This window comes from Dermacentor andersoni, chromosome 9 (genome assembly GCF_023375885.2).
Source record: "Dermacentor andersoni chromosome 9, qqDerAnde1_hic_scaffold, whole genome shotgun sequence".
Taxonomy (NCBI): domain Eukaryota; kingdom Metazoa; phylum Arthropoda; class Arachnida; order Ixodida; family Ixodidae; genus Dermacentor; species Dermacentor andersoni.
Genome location: NC_092822.1, coordinates 73,988,994 through 74,016,034, shown reverse-complemented (window position 1 = coordinate 74,016,034; position 27,041 = coordinate 73,988,994). Strand labels below are relative to the sequence as shown.

General features: G+C 45.6%; 1 protein-coding gene across 1 annotated transcript; it reads left to right on the top strand.

Annotated features, from left to right (window-relative positions):
- The first annotated feature begins 980 nt into the window (after positions 1–980).
- Positions 981–25,500, top strand: Rab10 (RAS oncogene family member Rab10). Its single transcript, XM_050176142.3, has 6 exons — positions 981–1,418; positions 4,124–4,184; positions 8,158–8,386; positions 13,528–13,629; positions 18,199–18,283; positions 23,707–25,500. Exons 1-5 carry the CDS (start codon positions 1,292–1,294, stop codon positions 18,280–18,282), a joined length of 603 nt encoding a protein of 200 aa, XP_050032099.1. The 5' UTR covers positions 981–1,291; the 3' UTR covers position 18,283; positions 23,707–25,500.
- Positions 25,501–27,041: the final 1,541 nt, after the last annotated feature.

Here is a 27,041-nt window from a genome sequence, read left to right as displayed (position 1 = left end):
CATCGCTAAATACATCACTAACAATTATTTCAATCTTCAATCCGACAAGAAAATAATTCAGTGGCGATTTAGCGGTAAATCCGAGCGAAACGCGTTATTATTACGTAGCACCTTTATTGGCTTCCCGGATCCACGATTTAAACCAGTCTTTTTCGCTCTCTATTTGTTTCGCTACTTAAAGTTTGCTGACGCGAAAAATACCAGGAATCGTGGTAGGATGTTAACCTGCTGACACGCAAGCGTACCGATACTGCGCGTGTGTTGCATCCGCAAGGAGGTTTGTTGTACACGCTCCTTACACGGACGCAGCCTTCCGCGGCGCGATTGTAGGCGTCCGACACGCATGGCGTCATGACGAAAATATTTTCGTACGAGTTAGATGTAGATGGAGAGCGGCTGGCTCTGCCACATCGTCTTCGAGTCGTGCGCAGCGCGGAGCAAGGACCCGTGACAAACGCGATAAACGGAGAGCGGTGTCGCGTCTTGGTGCGTTCCGAAACTGACTGCGCACTCGCTCGTACAGTAGTGCAGAGCAGTAACCCGAGCCGTTGGCCGTCGTCGGCGTACGCAAGCGCACTCGTAAAAGAGAGCTCTACGCAAACGATGCGGCAAACTGGGATGCGACGTCGTAAACGGCGCAGAATCACCAAAAAGGAACACGCGACGACCGACCACATGACCGGCTCCGACAACAGTCGCGTGCGTTGCACTCTTAACGCAAAACAATGATCGCGAACGCGCCGAATGCATTCGATTCAGGCACTGCACCGGCAGATTCAAACGGCAACAGAATGCGTCTCTATGTTTTCGATTGCGCAGCGGATGACGTCGCCTTTATCTGTGACGCGACAGCCTCCAGTTGCCGCGTGCTGTGTGAGAAAAATAAAATGAAACCGAAAATAAGAAACGCGGCACTCGAGAAAACGCCCCAGCTCCAGCGGATATCCGCTCCACGCGGCGCCGTTCGTGACGTCACTGGACACTAGCAGCGCTAGACTCCGTGCGCAAGTGAGCGAGCGCTTGCTTGGTTAGGCCTGTGAAAAAAAAAGGACTGTTGAACAGTGGAACGCCGATGACTCGCTTGTGGCGTTAATCGCGGGTGCCGATCCTCGAGTGTGCAACAACTGCCCCAACGGTGCCTCCACCGGCAACGACGCCAGCGCTCCTTGGAGATAAGCCAGCCGTGTCGTCCGCTGTGCCGACGTGATCGCCTTGCGTCTGAGCTGCCGTTGAGGCGTTTTCCGTGCCCCGAGTCGGCCATTGCGAGGGAGCGGGGGGTAAGTTTGGCGTTATGGCCAAGAAAACCTACGACCTACTCTTCAAGCTGCTCCTCATCGGCGACTCCGGAGTCGGAAAGACGTGCATTCTCTTTAGGTTCTCCGACGACGCCTTTCACACCACGTTCATCTCCACCATAGGTGAGCTTTTTTGCTACTTTTTTTCTTCCTTGTGCTTCGCGTTATTTCCTCTCCCCGCGGTCGCGTCACCGATGTCTTCGGAATCGGACCGGGGGGTAACACCCAAGAGGCTTTTCTTGTGTATGTGCGCTCGTTTATTCGTTCGTCGCTGTCGGTCGCGGGTGCGCGATAGCGATTTCCCCCCTTGGGCACGAGCGCGTTCCCCTGCCGACGGTACTGCCGGCGTCGGACGAGCCGCTCCCGTGAGCGATTTCCGAAACGACCTTCCGTCAAGGTCCGCTCACACGTAACAAACCGATCGCAAGCCGGCGTTTAACCGTTTTACGCTTTGCGACGTGGGCGTCGTTGAAGAGACAACAATAAACAAACCAACGCTGAGCGCAGGCGAATTGGAACGTTATGTCCATCGGGACACGCTAATAGAAATGTATTTTGCCTGTGCACCTTGTGACGGGGGAAGGATAGCCTTCGTCGAGAAGAGCTAAACTTGAGGGGGCGACAACAACATCGTTTCCTTTGAGAGGCATCTTTTGTGCCCTGTTCGAGATAGAAAGCGCCCACTTCACGTTTGCTGACGAGGCGACCGCAGTTGCTCTGGAACGAATGGGCGCTGCTGGGAGCGGTTGGTCACCTTGTTCGAGTGAGCCGAGTCTGCTGATTAGCGAGCGTTCGACCACGCGTGCAGGGACAGCCGACGGCGTGAAAAGAGCAGCGACGTTTTCGCTGCACTCCTATTCATCTCGGCCACTGCCTTCTTGCCCGATTTCTGACTTTTTCTTTTTCTCTTCTTCGTATATTTATTCTATTTCGCGCCGGCGCGGGGTTAAAGAACTCCAGGGGGGTGGGGCGTCTGACTACCTGTCTGTCGCCGCGGTGCGCTGACGTGTTGGGGTCGTTTGAGCGCTCCTTTGAGGCGATCTTTTTAGTGGGGCACAATTTTATCGGGAACAGTCGCGGTATTTGACAAAGCACGTTCAAGGATCTTAGCTTGAAGCATCAGCGCTTTGGGTCGTGCGCATCTTTTTTTTTTTTTTTTTTTAAAGGTTATACTTAACCATTCGCCTAGAGCAGGTCCAGTAGCAGCTGTTAGCGAATCTGGAAGCTGGGTTTTCTGACTTCTCGCCATTTACTACGGCTGGTGTCATTAAAGGGTTGGCTAATGATGTCGCAGTAGGTAGTTTATATTTCTGATCACATAGTGACACTGCGGGAAAACGTGCGAAAAGTACATATTTTCTAAGGAAATCTAGTTGCGCTGCGATGAGACTTCGAAGCCACATCAGTAGTTTGGGAGTAATTACTATACCTTTAATGTAAGAATCCACCTAAAAATTCAACATTTGGTTCTGTGACATATTGGAGCATGTCCCGAGTAATTGAAGTAGAGTACAATCACCGTCAACAATCTAGGATAATGCAAAACGTTCATTCACTATTACATGCTTTAGGATGAGCCAACTTCGTTGAAGCAGCAAAGTTTACTTCAACAAATATGTAAAGGTTGTCGGCCCATCAACAAGGTGAATGGCTTTAGTACTACACAGCACCAAGGGGTCCTGAAATACAAACTTTGCTGTTCGTAGCAGCTGGAATAGCGTCTGCACAAAAACACTGCCAGACATTGTAGCAGGGTTGTAGCTAAGCTAAAAGCTTCCACTGGTTGCTTCAATGCAGTGTGTTTTTTGAAGGTTTCCCAGGGTTCACATGCTTGATGGGTTTGTTGGACTGGCTTGTTTGTTGTGGATGCCATAGAAAGTGCAGTTCTGTTTGCTGCAGGTGAATTCACTAGTATTTGAAATTGCACACTTTTACCACAAACATATCTACAGTAAAATGGCATGTATTTGAGTACATTGAAGTTTGCCGAAGGTATGTTATGTTTGGTATCCTTTGTTATCCAGGCACTTGATTGTTTTGCACAACCCTAGTGTAGTATAGTCTACTATAGGGTATAACAACCTAGTTTAATCCTATAGCTAATGCTGGGTACGTCAGTGTCTTTCGTCCCTTTTCGTGTGCTAAAAGACCTCAGTTACAGAGTAATAAGTCCCTGGAAAAAAAAAAATATAAGTTGAGATTAAAGGTAGCCTTGCTGCAGCTTTGGTTTCTGTTGAATATTTCCCTTTGGACCTGCTGCTCTGTATGCCAACTCCTATGTGCACGCAATGAGTATATGTGCCTAGGAACATCTTTTCATTAATACCAAAGATAACCTCTGGGAAACATGTAGAGTTGTTTCCTTTTTACTAATTTTTACATAAGTTAGCCAGACCTTGCATAATTGTTAACATTGGGAAGTTATGCTTGCTTGTACCTCAACTTAGATTTCTAATTTTCTATGTGCACTAGGGGGTTGGGGCCATATTGTCAATGGCATTCCAACACAAAATATCAAGGGAAAATGGATGCTTGCTTGCTCATGTTTTGGTCATTGTTGGTCAATTTGATGCTGTATCCAGGGTTTTCGTTTAGTCGTACCTTGCACGTTGTTGGAAAGGAGCATATATAATTTTCAGATGTGGTAGATATACAACCTGTGGCTGTGAGCCTTGCCAAGCCGCTGCCACAAATAAGTGAGGGTTGCATTAAGTGCACGCAGTTCAAGGGTTGATATGTAATTAAGTACTATATAAATGTTGTTGGCTTCATGTCAAACGGACTGCCATACTCGGCACTGTCTTATATGTACTCTTGTCGTGTTTCAGGAATCGACTTCAAGATCAAAACCATCGAGCTGAAAGGCAAGAAAATAAAGCTTCAGATATGGTGAGTAAAGCTACCCTGGCCGGCTTGCACTTGATTTTGGCACCTGTATTTGTTGTGCTGCTGATGTCGCGCACTGTGGTGTCCCTTGTTCTACAGTAAACTTAACTCCTTGTCATTGTGGAATCCATTGTGCTTTGGCATTGCAAGTATGTTATTGTCATGCCGTTTGGCATTGTTCAATAGCACAGCTGCAGCAGCTAAGACTTGCTGCACATTCCTTACTTTGCAGTTCTCGCTGTTCTCATTTTCGTAGTTGGTGTAGCTTGTTTCGGCCTTCAGAGTGAACAGGTTTGAATTGCTTGTGCTGTAAAATGCTAGAATATTGCTAAATGTTAAATGCCTATGCTAAAATGCAAGGATAACTGCTTTTTAGAAATATGCGAACATGTTTTGGGCATTGAGGCAGATTTTTTATATGGAACAGGAAATGTACATAAAGAGATATTTTTATCTCGTGAAGTGTAGACATGCACTGGACATTATAGAAATGAAGAACAGCACTAGTAGGATATGTTGTTACATTGTATTGCTTCAGAGCATGCTTAACTTTATTGCAGTGTTTCAGGATTATGAAATTCTTGAATATTCATGCATAGCAGAACAATATGAAATGGCAGTGATTGTTAGTAACAATAGGGATATGTGATGCCCCTGAACCATTTGGTGTGTCACGATAATCCATTTAAACCTGAAATAATGAACCAATACTGAGACACATTGGTTTTGTATTTAAAGTGTCAAGTAGTGTTTTCTTTTATATTTTAGTTACTTGATTGAGAATGTTTTGTCTTCAGGTTGCCTGCGGATTTCTATACTCGTGGACAACTTTTCTTGGCTATGAAGCGAAAGCTGCGGCAGCGGAGCTTCTGCAGATGACTGTATTCGTATGCAGTGTAGTCCAGGCGCGCTCGGCACAGGTTTCGGTTTTTCCAACCTCGAACGACCTCTTTAGTGAAGGAAGATACAATTAACTCGGCGTAAATCAAATGTTCATTCACATTCGGTATGTACGAAGTTCTGAGCAGCAAGCATCGCAGCCTGCGTCGGAGCTCCCAAGCAGCCGCATGACGTCGTTAGGACTTGGGTGCACAACCGACGCTGACGTCGGTAAAGCCGACGCAGCAGTCAGCTCGCTCAGTTGTTTGTACATGCCGATGATTGCGATTTCCAGATGGGTTCACTTTGTTTCCACGCAGATGCTGCAAACACTTTTTTTGTGTGCTTCAACCGTCTTTTGCTGCTAAAGTTGGTCAACAGCCTCTCAGGGGAGTTGATTGGCGGGACAGCAAGCGACACTCACTCACCAGAAACACGGGCACCATTTTGCGTTTGATGAATGTGCAAAACATGCGATGGTTTTGGGTGTTCGAAAACTCGAAAGGGCAAGCTAAACTACATACCAATAGCTGACCAATACAATAAATACCAATAGTGTTAGGTATCGTTTCAAACTAGGTGCTGTAAAAAACAAAAAGGATATTGTTTTCAGTTTCCCACATAAGAAAACGTCAACAAAACTGCGGGACTACTTCCAGCAGCGCTGAAATAGGTGTGTTTAGTTTCCGTAGTCTTCGTAGCCTTCGCTTCATAGCCAAGAAAAGTTGCTGCGAGTATAGTCTCAGTTATGGGAAGTGCTGTTTTGTTTCCATCGGGAACTTCTTTCTGTTTGCAATGAAGTAATGCATTTTCATCGTGAATAGAAAGTATTTCGTTATTCGATTTTACTTCTTTGTATGGGGCATGCTTAGCGCAGTGCTCATTTGCGCTGCGAAAGGGGAGATGCCATGTAAATATCACAAACATGGATGCGCAGATTATATAACATACATTCGAGTGTATAATTAGCCTCTGCGTGTGACCCTCATCTCTGATTCATATAGCCTGTGCTGAGAGCTGCTCGCAGTGATACATATTTTTTTGACAATGATGTTACCCTGTTAATAGCTATGTTTGCATCAATGGAACAGAAACAAATCGTAGCAACTCTCATTGTATCAGCTCTTATCGCATGTAATGTAAATGAGGTAATTCGCTAAGAAATGTTTATCATATGAAATGCGCCAAATAGGGGTAGCTTAAGGTGAAGGGTGCACATTTTAGCAGCAAGTGTAAACAGAAGTGTATCGCATCAGGAATTATGGGAAAGCATTTGCTGCAGGATGACAACTGGTCAACCAGCCAGTGGCGGCTGCTGCCACCTGTGGGCGGCTTACGAAGCAGTCTGCAAGCAATTTCTTTTCACTCTTGAGGGCAATACGCACATTGAAACAGTCTGTTTGTCAATAATAGATGCAAGTTACTTGATTTGTGGCAGTAAAATAGGCAAATCCATTTTGTAGAGATAGAAGCCAAGACAGCTGCACTCGACTACCAGTGGACTTGTCAACATTTGCATACACACTAGGAAATTATAATAGCCCACTACAATATGGTACATTTCCCCAAAATATTTTTATGTAAGTTTGTCTGTGCCGACAAATGAAGGAGAACCTGATAGAATGTAGCTGACACCCTGCAGCTACTCTTGGTGCATTTTACAACACGACAGCAAAAGCAGGCTCATCGGAAGTGAGAGCGCTAACCTTTAAATATGAGACAAGGTGGTGTTAGTTTGCTGGACATGGAAATGTGCATTCCTGTTGACGGTGGTGCATGAGAACATGCAGTAGGACAAATTAACACCATACGCTTCTACTACTGTGTCCATGTATATGCTGCTGATGACAAAAAGCAGAACACCAGAAACACTGTTGTACAGTCATTACTGTGCCTGCTGGTGTGGCTTCATGCATTGCCCTGCAGCTAGGCTGCAGCATAAGATTTGCATATAAACCTGCATTCCCGCTTTTTACTTAATTTTGTAATTTCCGGTGTAAAGAGTGCACGCAGAAATAAGTACTTCCTGCCTCAATTTGTGGACGCGTTGAAGTGAGAAACATGAGGGCGCATGTCACTTTCTGTCCTTGAAGACATCTGCAGGTTCTAAGAAGTGACTTGCAGAAAAAATTGCAGTTCAGCTTTAGCTTTGGGGCTGTAAACTGTACAGAATGTTAAGGCGGTACACCCGTGATCAAAAGTGTGTAGACCAGGGTTTATGCAAAGAAACAATCTTTTGGCGATGGCCCTCCATTGTTGCCGGTGTGAGGGCAGCAAATACGCACTTAAACGGGCTTGAGACACACTATTAAAATTTAAATTGATTTGTTTTGCTATACAGAGCAACATAATATTTCTGAGGGTCTTGCAATAGGTTTCTTATTTTCCTTATAGGAATCAAAATTCGCTCATTTGACTGTTCCGTATGACATTTGGTAGCACTTCACTGATGTACACCCTGTTCCGGCTTCCTGTTTCAGCATTGCACCGGGCGATGAATTAAAAATTTTATATTTCCAGAACTGAGCGATCTGTGTACAGAAACAAGCAACCTGGTCACCTGCTTCATTGCTCGAAGCCATTGCGCACAAAATTGCTTGCATTGGTTTGGCATTTATTTTGTGACAATCTGTACACCTGCACTATTACAACCAAAAAGAAATGGCATTTTAGTGTTAGTGGGCAGCTTTTCATTATTTTCTGTGCAATACTTCTGTGTTGCGAGTGCTTCGCTTTCCTTCATTCAAAAGTTTTCTGAGAAGGGTGAAGGGTGAGGCATTCCACTTGTTTTGGATTGTTCTTCAAGAGCCCCTTCTGTTTATTGGGACCTCTTTTCAACCATCTGTACACTTGGTGACACGGCTTCATTTGGCCACATTGACTGTCTGACCAACCAACTGCCGATGAACACATTCTAGCGTTGTCGGCAGCCACTTCCTCTCTGTGACAGTATCCAATGTTTTGTTTCCTTTAGCACAGCCACGTAAAAGTGGGGCAAAATGTTACCTTCATCTCTGCTGACTAGTATGTTAGCTGCAGTGTGCAATAGTGTTTATCAAGTTCATTAGGTAACATGCCTTTGTTCTTGACATTGCAGGGACACAGCAGGCCAGGAGCGTTTCCACACCATCACGACCTCGTACTACCGGGGCGCCATGGGCATCATGCTGGTGTACGACATAACCAATACCAAGAGCTTTGACAACATCGCAAAGTGGCTGCGGTACATCGACGAGCACGCGAACGAGGACGTCGAGAAGATGATCCTGGGCAACAAGTGCGATATGGAGGACAAGCGCCTCATTTCCAGGGAGCGAGGCGAGGCGGTGAGTTCACAGTTCGCACTGCAGGTTTATAACAAGCATCACTGTGACAAAAACCAGTGTGACACTGGGCTCTATCATTATCGTATTATTCCACAAGCAGCCTTAGGCCCGTATTCACAAATGGAACTTGCCCTTAACTTATGACTTAAGTAGCCAGTCGATGCTTAACGCGTTTCATAGACAAATCTTGTACTTAAAGTAAACTTTAATTGACACTTGAGTGCTGGAACGTAAAGTACGGTCATTGGCAACCTTAAGTGCGACTTTTGCTACTCTCGCCTAGCAAGCAAAGTGGCCGCCTGCTACAGCAGCCTCGACGACTTTGCCAATTTCGCCGGACGTGTGCACAATATTACAGAGGATGAGGCATACCGATACGTGTCACCATTACGGCCACGGCTTAAGAATCGACAGAATCCCATGGAAGTATACAACGACGCGGAATTCTCGTGGCGGTACCACTTTTCCAAGCAAGCGGTGCTATGGCTGTTGGAAATGCTGCCACTGGTCCCCAAAGACAACCAACGCGGTCACCCCGTGCCGCTGCTGCTCCAGCTTCTAATCGCGCAGCGATTCTACGTCGCCGGAAAATTTCAGGTTGTCACCGGGAACCTTGTTAATGTTTCGCAAGCAACTGTGTCTCGAATCATTGCACGAATGTCAAGAATGATTGCCGAGACTTTGTTCTCGCAGCTCGTGAAGTTGCCAAATGCTAATGATTTGGCATCCGTAATGGAGGAGTTCTACACCATCGCATGGTTTCCTGGTGTGAGCACGTGCATTGACTGCACTCATGTACCCTTCAGAAGTCCCAGAGGAGATGACGTGGACGTTTTTAGCTGTCGGAAGGCTGCGATGGCACGAAACGAACTCAAGGAGCACGGCGCGTTCTTCTTCGGAAAAGTTTGTTTTCCTTTTTTCCATCGTCCGTGCGGGTTGAAAACACGCAACGCACACACACTCTCTGCCCAAGAACACCACAAGTTTTCAGCAGCAAAACAAAAAAAAAGTCGCGACGGCGACACTCAGAACCGCAGTGGCTGTGAGAACCAACGTGAACTTGTGGCCAGACGAGTTTGAGTAAAGTGCTAAAACAAAACCGTTCTTTGTATTTTACTCAGAAGAATGTGCGAGCAAGCACTGCAACAGTTATATCCACATTACTCTGCTGCAAAAATTATATTTTTTTGCGATTGAACCTATTGTACACGTAAAATATTTACGTATCCTCGACACCAGACGACATACTTGACTCGAAAAGTGTTACTTTCGAAAGTGATACTTAAGTGTCGTTTTTGAAGTACTCGCCTAAAACTTTCCTAACACTTGTACTTTACCTGCACTTATTGACGCCCTACTTAAGTTCTGTTTCTGAATACGGGCCTTACTTTGGTTGAGCTTAGCCACATTTGCTGGATTTAACTCAGGCTTGTGAGCCACAGCATGGAAATACTGTTAGTGCAAGGACTACGGTTCCTATCATTGCATTGATCTGGAGCTGGATCTGGATCTGGAACTAGAGTGAAGGCTGACTGTGGAACCCCGGTTTTTGTGTTACGTAGTGGTTTCCTTGAGACAGCATGCTTGGCAGCACAGTGCTGCTGTCTTCGTGATTTGCCATCTGCCACCTTCAGCTCAGAGGGCTGCTTTATGCTTGCAGTTTCATAGGTGGTTATCAGTCACTGTTTGGGACAACATGTTAATCTACTGTGAGCAGCGTTTTTACCTGTGTACAGTTGCTAACTGATAATTTGGATCTGAATGAGGCCATCTTAAAGTTAGAATAGTCAAGCTTTCTGGCAAGCCTACACAATAGCAAATTTGCCAGAAAATTCGTGCTTTTGCTCCACAAGTAACAAAAAAGAATTGGCAGTTTCGTCCGAAGGCGAAGCATCGAAAGTGATAGCATGGTCTAGCGCTTCGCTGAAGACATCTTGGAATGCGCGCTTTATAAGGAGTGCAGCCAGTGACGTTTGCAGGCATTCCATCTCGATAGTGCATGAGATAAAACTGGAGAAAATTATTTAAGCTGGGTCAGCATTTGCCAGCGCCCCAAATAAAGTACTACATAGATTTAGCTTGATGGTTACTGTCTGCTCCGCTTGGACCACTGTGTGTGTCACCACGGTGTCTACACAGCTGGTCATCGGGGACACTCATGTGCACGCACAGCGCCCATGCCAGCAGTGGAAGCCAGGATGCTGCCCTTGCTCCAGCAGAGCCGACTGCATGGAGCGTGACGGCGCATAGACTTTGTTGCTTTTGCAGCCAAATACTCCGCAGATCTCTGGAGACCTAACCCTCCACACACGGGTCGTGTGTAAGAGGACATAGCAGGTTGATAGCAGGAGGCAGCACTATGGCGGCGTCAGTGGCGATGGTGGGCACGTGCCTCTAGCAGCTGTAAAATTGACATTGCAGCAAAAAGCCTGTCAATGCGTTGCTGCTTGTACATATGCTTGCATCACCCTGTGCAGTCTGTGCTTTTGACTGTGGGCATGCTGCAGCTACAGATGGAGGAAAGTGGACCCGATGTGTGCATCAAATCGCCGATCCCAGCAACATAAACAGAGATCGGCCACACTCTGATAGCCGAGTGATGGAGAGTTTCTTTGTCCTTGTCCAACACGTCCCTAACATTAACCACTGCCTTTGTTCACACAAATGTAGTGCAGTTGGCATCATCTGAAGTTGTTTGATGATTCTGAGTGACAAAAATTCGTAACAATAACCAGACAAGTCTCCCAAGACCGTGTCACTGTTTATCAGTAAAGGAACAAACACTGCAATGAGTAAATGAATGAATGAAAACTTTATATTGATGCTAAAGGGTGCGGCTAGGATTTGTGTGACACAGACAACAAACATGTGAATGCAGCCTTGACAAATTAGCAGTTTGGCTTAGTCTGCACCATGATTTGGGCATGGTTTGTGACTAGTGGATTGGCTAGTCCTTGCCACATTTGGTTTCGACGACGCACTGCAATGCACCGAACGAAAACACCTCATTCTCGTCTCAGTGGCGAAAATAGCTTGTAGTCATGCACGTAGAGTTCAAAATATAAGACGGTGTACTGCAAGGCATCCAAAATATCAGCTGTTGTTACATACATCTGTGAGGTGAGTGACAACGTTGCTAAGTTGTCTGTATTATCAATGTCCGAATTATCAGTCAGCTACTCTATTTGCACAGCAGTGCTTCTGCTCTTCGAAGAACCTGATGGGGGGCAAGTAAATGTGGCTGTGAAGGAAGCTTTGAATTGCAGTAAAATCACACAAAAGAGAAAAAGAAGTGTCTGAAATATGGAAACGTTGAATTGGCCGAATGGACCACGAAAACAACACACCTGCAGTTACCTGCAATTACCTGCAGCATCAACTCGCTCTTATTTGGCGCAAGCATTTGTGGACTGCAGTGGCAAGAGTTTCGCAGCTTCCTTTGCAGTGTGGCATCAGCAGCTGTAAGATATGTGCGTCTTTATCTGACTAGATGTGATTAATTTGTCAGTGAGCTACCTGGCAGCTTATCATCCATCATGGTGTAGTCAAGTTTGATGTCAGCCCTTGCGCTATACCATAAAATTTTGAGCAAGTGCCCTCACACATGCAAGTGACCCCCCCTCATATTCACTGCTAATTTCAAGTTTCTGCACCGTTTCGACAAAGCCCCCTCCCCACTCCGCGCCCTTATCACGCGCCGCGTCCAAGCAACACTGGCCTGCCACATCCAGATCACGAAAAGAAGTTCCCGTGGGTCTTTTCTTTTTTTCTTTTTTAAGGCGTGTCTCCGTTAGCAACACGGCAACTTGCCGCACACCGTTTGGAGTTTGTGTACAGCTGGCTGACAGCGATCTTGCTGGAAAAAGGCGAGATCTGTTTATCACACCGTACAGAGGATCTCCCTGCGGCCCAGTGATGTGGGCACTCAGTGACAGAGGAGTTATCGCAGCTACGCTCACCGCTGCTGATTGCTGGCCACCGATATCGTCGCTAAACCTTTTAAATCTTTTCCAGCTCGCTTCAAATGTGTAGCAAACGGCGCTTCAGAATGAACCTTTGACGCTCCCAAGCAGCAATGTTTTGTTACCGTTGTTGCCACTTTACCCTCTCCTTGCAATAATTTCACACGAAGAAGAAAACATGCTGATATTTGTGGAGTCGCCAGCTGCGATGCGAGCATGGCCAAGCCACGGTTCGCTGTCTGCCGTCGGTAGCCATGCACTGCAGCTGAGCTCGACTTGTTTTGAGAATGATGAGCAGCACTAAAGATCTTTAGTTTAGTAGAGTTCACATTAAATAATATTTTAAATCCATGCCCACTGCATTTTTTTTTCTTGCAGGAAAATTTTGTCGTTGCCATCTTAAATTTTGATGCCGTTCCTAGATAGCGTCCCCTCACACTTTGCCGGTAATTTCGACTTGCTTGAGATGGGGGGGACTTGCTCGGAATTTTACAGTAGTATAGTAGAACCATCATTCATCCTATGGGTTGTTGGCTTCCATGACGATTGTCACGTTGCACACCTCTCACCAAGCGAGAAAGAAATTACCGTTTGCTAGGCCTGCTGCCCAGGCGCGCAACAGCTGGGCCAATTTCACCAAATTGTGCCAAGAGCAGTCTTCCATGCCACCCCGTTCCAAAACGTGCTCCAAACGCAAAAGTGCTCATGGAGCTAGATTTGGATGCACCTTACAGAAACCCATGGGTTCAAAATTAATCTGAGCCTTCACTATGGCATCTCTCACAGCGTCCATTGCTTTGGAACGACCCCATAATTTGATCTGATAACACACATTTCTTTTGGTGTAACTAGAGAGCAGTCATAGTGTAGCACACTTAATCCGTGGTAACCACAGCTTGTCACCTAAAAACAGCTGCATACCCATAGTTATCGTAGTACATGTCACTGGTGTAGACTTTTCAAGTCTATGTGCAACTAAGGAGCATGTTTCGTAAGAACTTACAAACATCCGTATAGGTGGTGTTGCTTCTTTCTCAGCACTTGGGCAAGGTGCACTTAGGCAATTAAAGGTACTTATATCGTGATTCTGCTAAGGTGGTGAAGCTTACTCAGCAGTGTTACCTCTGCATTTTTGTTTCTCCTCTCTGACACGAGGGTTTTCCTTTTCCACCTTTGCAGGTGGCGATAGACCACAATATTCGCTTCATGGAGACAAGTGCAAAGACAAATGTCAACATTGAGCGGGCCTTCACGGAGCTTGCCGAAGCCATCTTAAATAAGGTAAATATTTTTGCAGGCTACTTCTTTTTTGCAGCCAATATGTAATATTACATATAAAATGTGCAGCTATGGCGTGACCTGTATGCAAAGAGTGGACAAAGTACACTTTCACTGAGCTGTATCATGCACACTGACCTGGCATTGTGATCAGAAGGGCTGTGTGCATTGACTGTTATTTGCGTAAGTAGGGTTGAATTAAGCCACATGACAGTTTGAACGTCTTTAGGCCTGAATGCATTAAACCATGAACATCTTTCGTTGGGTAGCTCCATCTGCTGTAATGGCCACACACACTCACCCAGTGCCACTGTGTAAAGAGCCCTAAGTGCACCATGGGCTACACACACTCATTGTATAATTGTGCACAACTTTCTGTGACAATGAAGAAAAGGTTACAGAGGCAAAGTGCACATAAGCAAGAGTTTACGTGAAAAACATTCTGCATCCTCTTCCGCGCTAGTTTTGAACAGATAAACATCTTAGTTACTACAGCAAAATAAGGTAATATACACCACTGAGTGTTAAATTTGACATAGTTTACTGTTGTTCTCTTCCGTGTCTTGGCAGTTTAGAAAATATCCGTTACAAGCTACGCTGACTCAGTGGCAATTGATGGTTTCAGTAGGCTTGGAAGGGCATCTTTGTGCATGCAATGTGGCCACATACAGTTAAACGTCATTATAATGAAGTCAGTAAAATTAAAAATTTGCTTCGATATACAGAAATTTTGTTGTATAGATATTTGAAATTTTATGCAAATAAGCAGTTGATTAATCAATCGATTTTTCTTGGACGGAAGGGGCTGCAAAATTTTCCTAATTATCTGGCATTAGGAAAAAACAAATTTGAATGAGAAAAGAAAAATAGTTTTGTTGAACTCGAGAGTTGGCGATGAAAGATATGGTTTCATGCCATGTTGACTATATCTTCACATCGGCTGATAGTGCAGCCTGCAGTGGGACAACACCATCATGAAAAGCACCGGCAGCGGGGAGTGAATGCTCCGTCTTCCTCTAGCTTCAACGCAACTCTGAAACTCTACGTTATGCATCCTACAGTACTAAACGCTGTCGGGCCCTTGGGCCCTCTCTGCAGCGCGCACGGGGGAAGCCTTTGAAACGCGCGCCACAACGGCACTCGTCGCATGGAGCATGCGCACCGATCGCGTATTGTAAGAACTCGCGCGGGGACTGCCGGGAAGGCGGCTGCCCGATAAGAAGGCAGTGGAGACGGGACTCGGGGCTTTTCTTGCCGGGGCGCGGGCCTGTGGAGGCGCTGGTGGGGCGTGGCGCGTCTAGGTTTCTTTCCGAGCGTGCTGCAGAGCAGGGGGGAAGAGCGTTTTTGCATTGTGTCCGCATGAAAGAGTGCTCTTGTTGTTCGCTTTTGGGACTGTGTCTGTGCGCCTGGTTTGGTGCTTGCTTGCTTTGTGCGCTTTATGCATTCTGTTATCGCCCGAAAGATTGTGTTGGTTGATGGTTTGTAACGGCCGTCTTTCGTCGCTCCCTTTGGCTTGTATATTTTGTTGCCTCGCTGTTCTGCTGCTTCCTCCTTTGCCTTGTTCTTTTCTGTTATTGACCGCGAGGCTGCGGTAATTGTTTGAGTGTTTCATTATCATAAATTAAAGCGGTTTTTGTTCTTTGCGCCGTTGGTCCTGTGTCATGCTGGTCACGGCTTGCGGACCCCCTGAGTGAAGGCGAGTGGCCTTCAACGCGCAGGAAGACAGTGCACGTGGCACTATGCCATCTTGGCACGTCCACTCTTTGCGCACTCAGCAGATTACCGTATAGTGCGGAATATAGATTGAGGTTTTTTCCAAAAGATATTACTAAAAAGTCGCCCCTCGACTTATATACCGGCCCTTGGCACAACATGAATAGTCGTCTGGCAACATGTAGGAGCGCAGACCTTTCGGCATCCGCATCGTTATCGCCCCCTTGGTGTCCGATGCCGAAAGAGGCTTTTCCGCGGGATGTTGTCGTTGGCGTGAATGAAAAGGGCTATATGGACGAGGCCCTCATGCTCAATTGGATTAAGACCGTCTATAATCGGCGACCCGGCGCACTCCTGCGGTGTCCAAGCATGCTCGTCTTGGATGCCTTTCGCGGGCACTTGACCGCAGGTGTGAAGCAGGCACTCCGCGACGGGAGGACGGAACTTGCGGTCATTCCGGGAGGCATGACCTCAACACTTCAGCCACTGGACGTCGTGCTCAACAAGCCCTTTAAAGACCGTGTCCGTGAACAATATAATCGGTGGATGGCCAGCGACAACCCGACAACCCCAACTGGCCGGCTGCGCAGGCCGCCTCTCGCCACTGTGGCCACATGGGTGTCGCAGGCTTGGCGCTCGTTGCCCCACAACATGGTGGTGAGGGCATTCAAGAAGTGTTGCATTAGCAACTCCTTGGACGGCACCGAGGATGACATGTGGGATGCAGCCAGCGAAAAGCAGTCTTTGGACGAGAGTTCAGACAGCTCAGACAAATGAGCAGGTGACGAGTCTGGCGGCACCACTAAATAAAACAAAGTTTTGTGCCTTATAATTTTTATGTTGACTTCTTTGCTTCAATGTAAGGGGGTCGACCTGTATTCCACCTCGATCTATATTCCGCATTATACGGTACCTCTAAAAGCGCTCGTGCGGGCTGTGTATGCCCTCAACGAGGCTGATAGCCCCGCGCAGCCACAGCCACGCTAGAAAAGGAGACGCGCCCCAACCTACCCCCTACTCCCCCTCCCCTCTTTCCCCTTGCTTGTGCGGGCAGACGGCACTCATCGAGCTACCATCCTTCTCGATTTACCCACGTGTGCTTTCACTCGCACCCAAAGCATACAGCGTCCGGGGAGCGATAGGATTTTATCACACGGAAAATGATGCTACTCTGCTTCGGAAGTGATGGGGTGCACAATTTCGGATGTGCATTTGCAAGCAGCCCCTTGTAATTCAACCATTTGACTATCTGTCTGTGGAAGTTTCCATTTATTGTCTCAGTATTCCTTCGCAGTGGCAGTGAAATTTGTTATAGTGAAGCTGTGTATAAACAGACTGCGTTATATTGAGGGTCAAAATACATGGTGTTCTATGGACAAGAAGTTATCGAAATTAACTACTTCATTATATTTAGAATTTTGTTATATTGAAGCTCGTTATATTGAGGTTTAACTGTATATTCTAAGGTTTCCAAAAAATAAGCATAGGATAGTTTGCACTCGTCCTTTATTGTGTATTTGTTCTAGTCTTGTTCTTTTGTAGTTTTTGCACACAAACTTCAGTATTTTCAACCGACTAGCCCACTGCCGAGTTTCCCCTACATGATGTGCACAGGCTGCAATTCAGACACATATCATATGCTTGTGGGTTCAGCATGCAGGCAACAAATGCGCACATGGGAAAGGCATAATAGTGCAGATTTGATAAACAAAGCACAAAAGAGGGGACAGTAACATTGTGAGTGTAGTGCCTGTACATTGTGTTCATCAAATTTTAGTTGCCATACCCTACTTTAAGTATTAACCAATTTGGCCGGCAAAAATTTATTTTGTGTGAATACATGCCCACAGACAATGCTCCGCATATACCGGTGCTGTCGGTTACTGATGTGTTGTGGTGTGTGCATGGAACACTAACCAGTAGTTCAGGCAGAAGCGGTGCACATCAAAGGTTGACACTATTTTACAAAAGGGGTGGTGTGTGGGCAGTTAAGACCACAGTGTGCAGTATGAAAATAAATATCAGTTTGAGTCAAGTTTACATTGGGTGTTCTGCTATTTGTGCTGTTCTCTGTGTTGTCGTCTTCATGCCATCACACAAACATAATAGGACTATGCATGCTGCGAGCATGTTCAAATGAAGCTGCTGGGCCGTTACCCCGGAGTGCATCCTAACGTTGTAGTGGCCACTTTATTGTAGTAGTAGGTGCATACAAAAATGTGGCAGACTCAACTTCAGCTGGCAGCTACGTAGTTTTCATTACAAGCATTTCAGCATGGTGGCTTACATGCAGGAAATTCTTGATGGTGTTCTATTCTGCCTGTCTAGGCATGCGTGCATGGCCAAGTCTCAATGCGTTACGTGTCTCAATGCACTGGCTTGCACGCAGGAAATTCTTCAGGATGTTCTTTCCTGCCTGTCAGCGCATGCATCCTTGGTGTAATGGTTACATATCGGGTTTCTGCTCTAGAGGTCCTCTGTTCTAATCCTGCTTTTGGACAATATTTATTTATTTAAATGTATGTGTATACACATGTGGAATCTCACGGCCACTATTGGCCCCAGGGATATACACAAAGTGGCATAATTTTAAACTGCGCAATTGGGATCAGCCCTAAATGGCAAGATACATAGCGAGATACCCACTGCAAGATACATCACAAAAGCTGGCTTGACTCTGAGAAGAAAGCTTCACATTAAAGAAATCAGCTGACAAACTGCACATAAAACCTCTGATACGCAGTGCACTTATGCACAGTGGTTTGCCCAGCTGTGTTCGCACGTGGAACTTCCGGGTGAAAAGCAGTGTAGAGCTTTTCAATGTGTTTAGTGTGACCTATTTTCTTCTTTTCTTTCCAGCAAATGGCGGGCAAGGACCAGGCTGAGAACCAAGATAGACTTAAGGTGCTTCCTCCTGAAAAGAAAGTGATGAATTGTTGCTAGGGTGAGTATCTGCCCTCCGTCCGTCTTGGTCACACTGTTGATTGGCAGCATTTGTGTCACGGAGGAGCTGCTCCCGAACGAGCGTGGCCTCCATCCTGCCATGCCGAAGTGTCTCATTCAGAAAAGAAAAGTCTTGGTGTTAACGCCGTTTCTCTCGTGGCGACTTTGCACACAGAGAAGTTTGCATACGTGCTGCAGTAGCTCAGTGGCTATGGCATTGCACTACCAAGCATGAGTCCACAGGTTTGATCTCGGCTGCATTCCGATGGTAGGCGGAATGCAAAAGCGCCTGTGTACCATAGTGCACATTAGAAGAACCCCAGGTGGTTAAAATTAATCCAGAGTCCTCCCCCATTATTTTGTGCCTTGATATCTGATCGGGGTTCTGGCACGTAAAACTGCAGAATTCAGTTTAAGTTTGCATCTTTGTCATAATATAGCGTGAAAAAAATATATAGGGCCCAGAAAGACACATCTTTGCTCAAGTTGGCTAAGATTCTTACCATGCAGACAGAAAAGTCACATACGAGTTTGCGTTTGATATTACAGTGAAACACCCATTGTACAGATTCCTCTGGAACGCACGAAAACATATAATCCGCCCGTTAAATCCAGTTAACGTCGATTTTCTGGACGCCCAATTTTTCCGTCATGCCCCATAATTCGGACTCCTTCACGGCACCATCATGTACCCCATAGAGCCAATTTATAAAAACATTTGAAATTTCGGACGCTGAAACCCTTCACCCCCAATTTTCCAAACTTTTTACCCCTAAAACAGCAGGTCCAAAGCGGCATACATTGCCGCCATTTTGATTATCTCGCAGCCTCGAACCACCACTCTCGCACGCTAATCCACTAGTCGTAGCCAGCCACAGCACTGCGGCCACCATATCGTATTGAAACCTCAAACCAGCGCTCTTGCACGTCAGTCCGTTGGCATCTGTAGCCAGCCGTAGCTATGGCCATAGCTTTTTGTGTTTATCTGCATGTTGTTTGGTTAGCTTTGTGATAGGCCTTGTGATCGTGTCGTACTGCTGTGCACACTCTTCGATATTCGCAAGAAGTTTCCTGCTGTCTGGTGCTGTGCTTTTCAATAAGAGGATTCGTTGCTGGCAGCTACGGCACCGACTATGCCTTTGTCATCTTGTTCATGGCTTCTAAGTGCACAAATCCCTATCATAGGCTGATGATGAAAAGAAAGCCGCCATCATCAAGCAAGTTGAAAGTGGCTGGTCACAAGCAGACGTGGACAAAGAGCTCACAGTTTCGGAGCAAATGGTTTTGTATTTCGTGAAAAACAAGTTGAAGATCTTTGAAGTGGCCGGGAAATCAACTGGGACTCAAAAAAAGAATGCGAGTCAGGGTGTTTATCCGAAGCTTGAGGAAGCGCTTCTCGTGTGGCTAAATACAATGATCGCAAAGTAAATCCCAGTCTCGAGTTACATCTTGAAGTAAAAGGCCGAGGTTAGAACTTAGAACAAAAGCAGAAAAAAGGCAGTAGAACAAAGGCAGAACTTGGCTCTTTCCATCAAGTAAGTGTGCAGACAAACTTGCTAGGCATGCTTGCTGCTCGCTCGTGCCTTGAGTCTAGCCCGTGCATGTGATCTCGGGCCCAATCATCGGCAAGCAGCAAACTAGCACAGCTTCGCTAGGTGTCTGCGACCAAGGTTACGGTTTCATGTCGAGTCAACGCAGAGCTATTCGCAGCAGCGGCTGAACAGCTTCTTGGGAAGGCAAGAAACTATCTCACCAGCAAGCGTGATAGTATGAAGGACAACTTGAATGGCTTGAACTTTCTTCGCAGCTGCCAATTTTAATATTGCGCATATGGATCAGGTCTGAAAAAAAAAGTCATGCCTTTTGGTGTAAAAAACTTCGGTTGTTGTATACTATAGTTCAACTGTATACGACATATACAATGTTAGAATAATCGAGCAGGTGTTTACAGTTCAATTCTGGGCCGTAGCCGACGTAAATCTTTCTGTTAACCTTTATTGACACCATATATAAATATAAAAAGAAATTTCTATCTGAATGTGCAAAACATATAAAGAATAAGCATAATCGATGAAAACAAAAACTGTTTTGCGGAACTTCTTCAGCAAGAGGGGGTGGGGGGTTAACACCAGGCAGAAAACTGGAAGTGGGCTTCACCCCAAGCCACCTATGGCTTTGTTTGAAATTGCTGCTGTCATCTCTCACCATGCATAAACCATAGGTGCAAAGTTCATTTGCTTTACGTCACTTGTGTGACACCAGTGCAGCCAAAGATCTTGCACCGGCTTGTCTCGTCTGACCAATCTTTCAAAAGAAAGCGAGTTGCGTGCCAAGCTTCCTCACGTTCGTGCTGTGTTCCTGCTCTAAACCAACAAATGACAATTGCTGGTTGTCAATTGGTGCTGGCTGAAGGCATTTAGTCAGAAACGTTGTAATGAGAGTCGCAACTTGCCAAGAAAAATGTTTTTTTTCTGGTTTTGTCATTAAAGGGTTAAGGCTTTGAATGGCCGTAGCTATGGTAGCCTTTGATCAGAAAGCACAATTAGTCCTATTCCACAAGGCAGCCTCATATTGCAAGAGACTGACCCATGCAGGGCCATGATACACAGACATCTGGGTACATTGAACTCGCTCTAAATTAAAGGGACACGAAAGGCAAATATAAAGTCAAGCTAAAGTGATAGGTTAATGCTCGAGAACCTCTAAGGCGTCAATATTATTGCGAATAGAGCCTTAATAATAGAGAAATTGAGGTAAGTGCAGGACATGATTAGAGACTCCTCCAGGACATTCAAGTACTTGCCCGAAGACGAATGCACTTCTCAGTTAAATTCTGTGACTAGTACTCAATCATTCGTTGCAAAAAAAATATCCCTGTATTGTAAGACGAAATAAAATGCTGCTTGTCGATTTTTAGTTCCTTTTTAGAAAATATAACTAATTGAAATTACCCTTGACAACAATGCGGGCAGTCGAAAGATTTCGTTTTCGCTCGACTCTGCGATACGCCCGCTTTCGCGTTTCAGTGGTTTAGTTATCGTGTAGTGTTGCGCTGGTTTTGCTGGCTCGTGAAGCTCGCACAAACTGCAAGACTGCACAACTGCAAGAATTCAACTTCCATGTGATGTCGCCGGATAACTGAATGGTCTATGCCACGTGACCGAAAAGCAGCTGCAGTGGCGAATCCACCGCTCTGTCTTGGGTCGGTACTGCTGTCTGTTGGGCACCGTTTTACTCTTCGAGGGCAGCAAAGGGTGGTGGTGGCATATGCAACTTCACCACTGCCCTGGTTGGGTGGCGGGAGTTTTGAATTGCGATAAAGGTATTCGGAGCCTTCAGATGCAATTTTCTTGTAAACTAAGTCTTTTCTTGGCACGAAACGAGTTTTGCGAGGTTTCTGGAATGGTATTTAAGCAGTCAACATCAACTTGGCATGAGCCTTTAGTGTCCCTTTAAATCTGATGACACAGAGGCAGAGTACGGCACTGTGGCCATTGGCTTGGAATATTACATATCTGGTGACCTCATTTCAAACGTTTGTTTAGTTTTCAGTCACCGGATGTCATTAAGCAACTGGATTGGGACAGCTTGACTGATCTTTAGTTGGGCACGGGACAGCAGGCATATTTGATGGGGCGGGCAGGGCCGGCATTGAAGCATGACTTGGGTCCAAAATACTTGCTAGCGCTCCATTTTGAGAGGAAAGTCAAGCAACAGATTATCTCATAGGCTTACGTGCCTATTTGGTGCTGGTGCACAGTTGAAGGCGTTGTGCACAGTAGTATCGAACACGTGCATGCCGGCCAATCATGTGCGTGCTGCTAATCTTGCAAGATGGAAGTTAGAGCTAGCAAAGCAAGTCTGTGGATAGTTTCAGGCAGGTGTGAGCAAGCGATTCGATAAAGCAGGTGACATTGCACGCAGTGCAGGCATGCTGCTCACTATAAAGTATACTGGCAGGATTAATATGTACGTTCGCACTAACACACTCCATTGAAGTGTTGTAAACAAGAATTGAAGATAAATTTCTTTGGATAAAACATTTTGCAGTTCCACCACATGTGCAAATATACCAGGTATGCCTCCTAAGCCAGTTAAGTAAGCTAACATAGCAGCAAAGAGAGCATGGTTATTTTTCTTAATATACCGTATTTACTCGAATAATGATCGCACTCGCATAATGATTGCACCCCTGAATTTTGTCGTCAAAATTCAATTTTTTTTCTTTCCCGTGTAATGATCGCACCCTGAACTTGTCGCAGTGATATGTCGTGTGCCAAGTCGAGCTAATGATGATCGCGCTTACCATCTGTTAAAGGCTACGCGAACGACTCTTGAAGACATACCAAGCAGTCTGCGTGCACCCAGCATTCTTAAGCAGATGCCCCATTTATTCCTTTCATCACTTTCCGCACTTCCATGAAAAAAAGGAAGCTACAACCAAACTTGCCTCGGCTTTATTATTTGTAGGCTTCATAATGGTTTTGGTCAACAACAACATCAAATGCGCTTTTCGATTCTTCTCGTCTGCGCTCGTGGGCATGCAACAAATCACGAGCGGCAACGATAGTGGCCACGTTTACACTGATACGTTAGAAGTGTACCCTATTCATACGCCGACACTTGTAATGCAGCTAAGATATTCGCCCACTCTTAGCGGAAACATGCCGTATTAGGATAGGAGTGAAGACAAATGCTGCGGTTTCCGCAGTGTGCCCGCCATGTGTTTTTATGTTACTGGCAGCTAAGTGCGCCCATCTCTGTTTCTGTCCCCTCAAAGTGTACAGGGCTATGTTATTGTCGCAAACTTGCCGATATTAACGATATCATTCGTTACTGATACGGAAGAAACCATTTCACTTTGCGTAATGTGCTCACGAGAAGAAAAATAATCGCGTTCGGTGCGTTTGGCTTGTTCCGGAGCCCGCCATTTTTGTTTTGGTGTCCCGCAGCAAACACGGGATGAAAAAAGAAAATGTTTCTTTTCGCGGGAAATTTAACCTGCATAAAGTGATCACACCCTTGAATGTGTGTCAATTTTTTTGACAAGAAAAGTGCGATCAATATGCGAGTAAATACGGTATAGGTTCATTCTCTGTTACTGTGGATGTTACTATTGCGTTGCCAGGAGCAGGTGTATTGCTCTGCCTTTGATTAGGTTGGGCTGGGCTGTGAGTCTGACACATCGGGCCCAGGTGGCCCACCTTTTGCTAGCGTTGGGTCCGGGCCAGTCAATAAAACAGCATCCCACACACCTCTGGATTGAAATAAATTTACTGCAAGGTACAGCTGAGTTTCTTGCATGCAAACGTCAGTGTTGTTTAAAATGATCTTTCGCTGATCTAAAATCTCTGTAGAGCAGAAGACAAGAATCTTTTTTTTTTTTTCACAATGCAGCATCTTTTCTCTTTTGTTTTCTTCCAGGAATGTTCCACTTGCGGCCACCATTCTGCGTAGAGGGAAGGCCACTTCGACAACACACGAGCAAGAGAACGAACAGACACACGACACACGCAACATGCAACACACTCGCGCGCAATGGTGGGACAACTTGACACAGGAACAGGAAATTTGGCGTGAGCAGTGTGGAGCTGTGAGCGGCACAGTGGAGGAAGAAACTGAACACACAAGGGAAATTGAGCAGGCCCCGGCATCTTCTGACGTGCTCTGTGCCCCCCCCCCCCCCTCTGCTAAATAGAAGCCAGTCTTACTGTAGCGTATTGGCCCCGAAAGAAACAACCACGCTTTTTGTGCTTTGCACCAAGGAAAGCTGAGCCCGGCTCTTTTCCTCCTTCGTCATGAGCAGCGGCGATCTCTTGGCTCTCTCCCAGCCTTCTCCCGTCTCTAAACCCTGTTGGGCCTATTTTTCGGGCCCCATTGTGATAGTGGATGACTGAGATGTGTGTGCCGTATCTGTGTACAAGCTTCCTCCCTTATTTTTTTTTAAATTCCTTTTGCCCACCGTTATTGGTTTGCTTGTTGTTTAGCTGCCACAGTTTCTTCTTTCCCAGAGCAATCTGGGGCTTTTGATATCACCTTTGCAAAGAGAGGCCTTGAACTCTCGCCGTCAAGCTGCCTCCCCCACGCCTGGAGTGAGACCAGACGACAAACGTGCCACCCATCATCGCCACTAGGGTGCGCACATTGACTGCGTCATCATTCACCTTGTTCGACATTGCGTGCGTGGTGCCCAGACCGAGCTCTGACAAAGCGTCGCGCGCCTCTGACTGTGCCGCCATCAAGGTGATGCTGGTGTGGAGCTAGTGTCTGCAGACTGGCTGAAAAAGTGGCAAGAAAGGGTGCGGCTACGATATGCAGTGTGAAGTTTCTCATTGGCCTCTCTGCACAAAGAAGCTGCTGCTGCTGCTGCTGAGACACATGGTTCGCCAAGGGCAAGAGCGCGTTCCCACCTGTCGCACTGTGCGGTTACACCTCCCTCCCCCCTTTCAGTTCCCACGCCCTCTCGTCATCTGCACTAGCATACTTGATTTTAGAGCCTTAAATGATCTCTCCTCCTCCTGGTCGGGTTGTCTTGCCCATTTCGTTGAGAGAGATAGAGAAAGGAGAGGGAGAACTGGTTTGTGCTTGCCTCACTTTTGCGGAATGCACAGTTTTTAAATTTTGCAACTGGAGAGTGCACAGTTTTTTTTTTAGCTCCTCCTTTCTCACGAAATACTTCGTACACGAGTTCTGCAAAGGCAAGTCACATCCGACCGAAGGAGTGGCGGAGGAACCGAACACTGCTGACATGTGCAGGACTTGGAGCCCATCACAACTGTGTGAAAAAGACTGTGTAGTGAACTCATTTTGATTTGTCCCTTCCCCCTGACTTTCTTATTCCTTTTTTATCTAACTTCCCTGCCCTTTCCCATTGGCTAGCTTGCTTATAAGCCTTATGGTCCATCTCTCCGTTTATCTGTTTTTTTCCCCCCCTCGCTGTCGGGCACCAGTATCGCTTGCACTGGGCAAAGCTTGTTTCTTTACTCTTACTTCAGTGCGATTGAGTCCCCCTTTTCTCGGTGTTGCGTTTTCACAGCTTAAGTCTGTTTCTTTTACATCGATTTCTCACGATCTGCTGCCAGCAATGTCGCAATGCCTTCTTTGTTAATAAGAATGAGCTCCCAGTGAGGCAACATTCTTTCTACTGTACAATAAGCGTTCCTCTTTTTTGTTGAATAAATTGCAGTTCTTCTAGAAAGAGCACTGCTTGCATTTTGAGTGGGCATCGGTACCTTGAGCAACGGGCAGGTCGTGTTGAAACGTGGGTGTACACAGTTCGAAAAGTTACTTTAGGCCACGGGAGCTTGCACAATTTTAATATCGTGAAAAGTTTTGCAGCTTTCTTAGCAGCTGGGGGGATGTAATGGCACAAACGTCCTGCTGAACAGTGTGGCTATAGCTGTTAAACTAATATATTTAGTCCTAAGGATGCAGAGAAAAGGTTTGGGAAAAATTTGTGCACACCAGAAACGTCCATGCATAGTGCACGAGAGAGTGTTTTATTGGGATGAAATCTTGCTGGGGTATGAAGGCCATTGTGATTGATATGTGTGCACAGTTAATTAAAATCGGGGTTGATATTGGGATAGTTGAATTAACTTAGTGTTACCTGTACCAAAGTTAGTTACTATCTCGGGAACTTGAAATGGTTGCCTTGGAAAGACGTAGGTTTGTGATCAGCATGCAAATTTGAAGGAATAGAAAATCCTTCGACTTTTTAAATCTTTAACTGATACAAACACATTTATCAAAAAGAGCAGTTTTATTTGGAAAAAGGATTAGTTGGCTCATGTTTAAAGTTCTGTTGTTTATGTGTGTTTAAAGCTCCGTTGTGTGCTTCTTCAAATTTGTGAATGCAAGTCTTTGTATGGGTCCCAAATTGCCACAGCCTAGCCTAATATTAGCAGGATGATAGAGTTGTACACCAATAATAAATTGACAGGAGTACCCAGGTTTACTCAAGGCTGTTCACAAAAAGAAAGATAATGGAAAGTGTTCAGTGTTGTATGTACAACCTTGTACATCTATAGTGAAAGACCAGACAAGTGTTCGAAAGGTACAGGAACTTGAAAGAACTTTTCTTCCAAGTTACCAGCATTTCAAGCATGAATTGAATAGTTTAGCCTGTTCATTTCGATTCCAGAATTCGCTTCTCAATATTGCCAAATATTTGGTTCTGTTCAGACATAAGGGATAACACTTATTGGAGTCTCCAGGAGAAAGACCGACACGTGCAAGGACTGTTTCGAATTTCCCGGTGTAGAACCACTGTCAAGGCTTAAGAGAGGAACCATTTCCTCGCCAAAGGCATGAAACAATATTCCCAGTCATTCATTCTTTCGTTACACCAGTGTCATCTTGTTTACTTCCCTTTAAGCCAAGTGCAGTATTGCATATTGCTGCTTCAGTGAGCAGAACATACTGTGTGCGTATGTTTACGGTCTGTTTTGTTTTAATGCTGTCGTCGTTATGGTGCATTAGGTAACAGAAGTTATCGTTTACAAGCTCCTAGCGGTACGTGCAAGTGTTCAGTAATGTAATTAAGCCTTTGTTACCTGACTGACATCACACAAATTTCATGTGCCTTTCACTCTCTATTTTTAGAAATGAGGAAATATTTTATGCGATTTTGGTATATCAATTTTTTCAAATAGTAGTACTTGATTCCATTTAAGAATTTTGCTATTGAAGAACCTTAGTTAAACATTTCATTATCATGGAGAAAACTATTTTTCAGGAATTAAAAATTTTTTTCAGGG